Source organism: Egretta garzetta, unplaced genomic scaffold (genome assembly GCF_000687185.1).
Source record: "Egretta garzetta isolate BGI_Z169 unplaced genomic scaffold, ASM68718v1 scaffold100, whole genome shotgun sequence".
In the NCBI taxonomy this organism is placed as follows: domain Eukaryota; kingdom Metazoa; phylum Chordata; class Aves; order Pelecaniformes; family Ardeidae; genus Egretta; species Egretta garzetta.
The window spans coordinates 1,779,401-1,780,474 of record NW_009258265.1 but is presented as its reverse complement, the minus strand read 5'-3'; the positions used below and the strand labels follow the sequence as shown (position 1 = coordinate 1,780,474).

The 1,074-nt window shown below is 65.9% G+C and overlaps 2 protein-coding genes across 2 annotated transcripts in view; both read left to right on the top strand.

Moving 5' to 3' along the window:
• Positions 1-13, top strand: part of HSD17B1 (hydroxysteroid 17-beta dehydrogenase 1) — a 3,564-nt gene extending 3,551 nt beyond the window's left edge. Inside the window, exon 6 of the mRNA XM_035903494.1 lies at positions 9-13. Within this exon, the coding sequence (XP_035759387.1) occupies positions 9-13 (5 nt within the window). The remainder of the gene's footprint in view (positions 1-8) is intronic.
• Positions 14-16: 3 nt separating this feature from the next.
• Positions 17-1,074, top strand: part of COASY (Coenzyme A synthase) — a gene marked incomplete at its 5' end in the record, with an annotated part of 4,932 nt that continues 3,874 nt past the window's right edge. Inside the window, 2 exon segments of the mRNA XM_035903484.1 lie at positions 17-457; positions 972-1,074. The exon segment at positions 972-1,074 is cut by the window's right edge and continues 6 nt beyond it. Of these exon segments, the coding sequence (XP_035759377.1) occupies positions 17-457; positions 972-1,074 (544 nt within the window).

Genomic DNA, 1,074 nt, shown 5'->3' with positions numbered 1-1,074 from the left:
CGGGGCAGGGTGACGGGGGGGCCCCAGCGCCCCATCCACGCCAGCGATCGTGGCGTGCACACACCAAGCTGAGGGTGCAGCAGGGGCGAGGGGAGCTGGAGGAGGGAGCCTCCCAAAGTCATGGACAGGTTTTGTCTCCATCTCCTGGTCTTGCTTTTCCGTCGCTCTCCGCTGCCATGCTGGGAGCTGCACGTTGTTAAACAGACGCTCTCTTGCTTCTCCACCCTCCTGGTGCCCGGCAGACAAGGTCCTAATGGAGCTGATCGAGCCGTATGAGCTGCGAGCGGCAAAACTGCGCGAGTTCCTGGAGGACGTGAAGCCCTCGCTGCGTTACGACATCGTGCCTCTGGCCGACCCCTATGGCCCCTCGGTCACGGACCCCGACCTGCGGTGCTTGGTGGTCAGCGAGGAGACCCGCAAGGGAGGGGAGGCCGTGAACAAGAAGAGACTTGAAAACGTAATGCCTGCGCAGGAGCCCGGTGGGCTGCCCCTTCCCACCCTCTCACCCCTGCCTGCCGCTGGCTGTGGCCAAATTGGGTCTCGGTGAGCGGCCGCGGCTGCTCGGTGCCCCAGCGTGCCATGGCCCGGGCTTGAGGGCAGGATGCCAGCGTACGCATGTGATGGCACCCCACAGACAGGTGCTTTGTGCTGAGCTGCCCCCGGCCACGTGCGCCCCGAGGGTGGTGCAGCAGCCTCTGCACGTGGCACGACCCCGGGCAGTGCCGCCAGCCCCGTGCGCAGGGAGGGTCAGAGTCAGACGGGCAGCTCTGTGTGCTCCCTTCCCCTCTTGGCTGCCCCGGGAACGTGCCCCTTATGGGGACGGAGCTGTCCCGTGGGGGACGCTGGGGGCGGCCACGGCCTCATTTGTGCTGCTTCATTTGGGCCTTGACCTCCCACTTGAGCCCCCTTCCCTCTGCTGCGTCCCTTCTGGCCTGGGGATGACGGCCTTCGGGGCTCTCTCCTCTCGGCAGGGGCTCCCCGAGCTGGCTCTCTACGAGATCCTGTTGATGAAGGACCCTGACCACAGTCAGAACGAGGAGGAGAAGATCAGCTCATCCAGTCTCCGGCAGAGGC